Source organism: Rhagoletis zephyria, unplaced genomic scaffold, assembly GCF_001687245.7.
Source record: "Rhagoletis zephyria isolate East Lansing unplaced genomic scaffold, Rhagoletis_zephyria_1.1 Rzeph_scaffold_16324, whole genome shotgun sequence".
Taxonomy (NCBI): domain Eukaryota; kingdom Metazoa; phylum Arthropoda; class Insecta; order Diptera; family Tephritidae; genus Rhagoletis; species Rhagoletis zephyria.
The window spans coordinates 9,141-11,988 of NW_016173389.1; the positions used below are offsets into that span (position 1 = coordinate 9,141).

The following is a 2,848-nucleotide window of genomic DNA, read 5'->3' on the forward strand; positions in this document are numbered from 1 at the left end:
GATATTTTTGAGTCTCACCCCGCAATCGGTTATACAACGGTCATAGCCTTCACATATAAATTTTGGTCCAGATTGAATACGGTTAAGGAGCGTTGCACAGGGGGCAAAGTTCTGATGCCTCTATAGAGACTAAAAAAAGTAATTTTTTTTTCATCTAAAACCCAAAATCGATACTACCATAGTCAAAGGCATCACATATAAATTTTGGTCGCACTTTGAGTCAGTTCAGACGACTTTATAGAGTAATCTGAACTTTGTCCCCTGTTCAGCCTTAACCGACTTCAATCGGGACACAAATTTATATGTGACATCTTCGACTATGGTAGTATCGACGTAGGGGTTGAGGATTAGGAAAGCTAATGGAGAAATTTGATTCCTAAATTTAAAACCACCCTTATGTTTATATTAATAAATCTGCTACTTATTTAACTTTCATTAAATTTTATAAGCTTATTTTGTTTTATCTCTCTGTGGTAACCTTCAACGACATCGAAAAGTACAAAAAGTTTTACAGCACTTAAAAAACACTGAAATGACTTTAGTGTGAAAACAAATAAAAAATATTGACAAATTCAAATGTTTTTTCAAACTCAAAGAAGAAATGAAATTTTCCTGCGCGATTTTCTTCTTTGTACTAATAATTGCCGCGCAGTTTCAACACATACGCACCGCTGTTAGCGATGAGCTCGTCCAATTTAAGCAAACGCTGGATGAAGCCTCTGATGCTTTGCAAGATGTCGAAGAATCGCCAGCGCTGAGTGGCAACGCTGAATTGCAGCAACAGCGACGCAAGTCTATCGATGATCTGCTCCATAATTCCCAACTCGACCTAAATTTGAATTTAGAGCGCGAGGCGCTCGATTCGGAGAACGATTTTATGCACCCGTTGCAGGGACGCGACACCAAAAGCAACGAAAACAAAAACAACAACGACGACATGGCTAAGAATACCAAAGTCAATGACCAATTGAAGGAGTTGGTGCGCGCAAATTCCCGCTTTCAGAATCTGCATAGGCAACTGCTGAATAGCTTTCACAGCAGCAATTCGAACGTAAAGACGGACGATATGCCGCAAAGAACCAAAGCGAGCAAGGGTTCGAAGAGTTCAAGTAGCTCAAGCACAAATTCTGACTCAGACAAAGCATTGACTAAAGACGATAGGCAAAAAAATATCAGCAAAGAGGAGGATTCAAATAATTACAGCACCTTGACTAAAGGCAGTTACAATAAAAATGCCAATTTGAACAAGGATAGCAGCTTCATTTCCAACTTTGACTGGAAATCGAACTTGGGCACTAAAGACAACTTCAACATCGATATGGATTTTGGTAAAGATGGTTCTATTGGTGCGCCGTATTCGCAAACATTTTCCAAGTTCGACTCGTCGGACAGCGCTAATGCGAATTCGAATCTTAATAGCGCACTTAAGGATACCGGCCATGGCTCCAGCGTAGTCACCAAAGCTTATTTTAACTGTAAGCCATTGGCGAGCAATGCAGAGCGTACTAAATCTGGCGACACTTATATGGAATTCACCTCAGATCTTCGCGAACCCCAGCCAAATAAGGACAGTAATGCGAAAAGCAAATTGAATACCATCTTGCTACTCGAGGCAAACACCTACCGAAATTCCTTGAATGCCAAGAAGGAAACGGATAACTTGGAGGAGTTGAATGAAAAGAAAGTCGATCCAGAGATACATAGAATGATGCAAAAGGTGGACTTTCCACACTTCAAGCTGGACTTTGACTCCTCAATGGAAGACTTTGCAAAAAAGTCCAAATCTGATTCCACAGACGATGATGAACCGATCAGCTATGAGAAAACTATCGAGAACATACACTTTCCGAGCATTGTAAACGATCAATTTGATTTGGGGCGCAATGATTTGTCGCACGAGGCTGACTATAAGCTTTCGAAGATAGAACAAGAGCAATCTGAACCGCGAAAGAGTCACACGAGCAGCGGTGAGAGAAGCGGTGTCATGCCAGCCTTAGACAATAAAGTGAAAGTGCCTTGGAAGCGTAGCTCAGGCTTCAACCCAATGAATGAAATTAAATTAAAGACCAGCACAAGGCTGATGGCAAAAGGCTTGGGTCCCTCTCTACCCAGCTACGCGCTTTCTGAGACACAGCAAGAGCTTCAACTGGATGATGCTGTAAAGAGATTGGAAAAGAACTTTGATGTGGACAGTGAAAATGAGCATAACGAGAACAGTCGGCACGGATCTTTAGTGTCCCAGGACATACTCGATTGGCAGGAGCGATTGAGGCGGCTCGAAGATGTGGAAGAGCGCGCATACGAAAAACTTATTTACGATAACTTACCGGAGCTTTCAAAGGAAGAGAAAGACGAAAAAAGTAAAACGGATGATGTGATATTTTCACCAGCCTACACCATTCTACGCAAAAGAAGAATAGGGGAGGAACCATACGAAGACGACAGCAGCGACCTTTTGGATCCAATGCACAACAAACGGGTGATTGGAAACTCCTGCGAAGACNATCTGATTCCACAGACGATGATGAACCGATCAGCTATGAGAAAACTATCGAGAACATACACTTTCCGAGCATTGTAAACGATCAATTTGATTTAGGGCGCAATGATTTGTCGCACGAGGCTGACTATAAGCTTTCGAAGATAGAGCAAGAGCAATCTGAACCGCGAAAGAGTCACACGAGCAGCGGTGAGAGAAGCGGTGTCATGCCAGCCTTAGACAATAAAGTGAAAGTGCCTTGGAAGCGTAGCTCAGGCTTCAACCCAATGAATGAAATTAAATTAAAGACCAGCACAAGGCTGATGGCAAAAGGCTTGGGTCCCTCTCTACCCAGCTACGCGCTTTCTG

At 42.4% G+C, this 2,848-nt stretch overlaps 1 protein-coding gene across 1 annotated transcript; it reads left to right on the top strand.

Annotated features, from left to right (window-relative positions):
- The first annotated feature begins 601 nt into the window (after positions 1-601).
- Positions 602-2,581, top strand: LOC108379409 (nuclear pore complex protein Nup98-Nup96-like). Its single transcript, XM_017635754.1, has one exon. It carries the CDS (start codon positions 602-604, stop codon positions 2,579-2,581), a length of 1,980 nt encoding a protein of 659 aa, XP_017491243.1.
- The last annotated feature ends 267 nt before the right edge of the window (positions 2,582-2,848 follow it).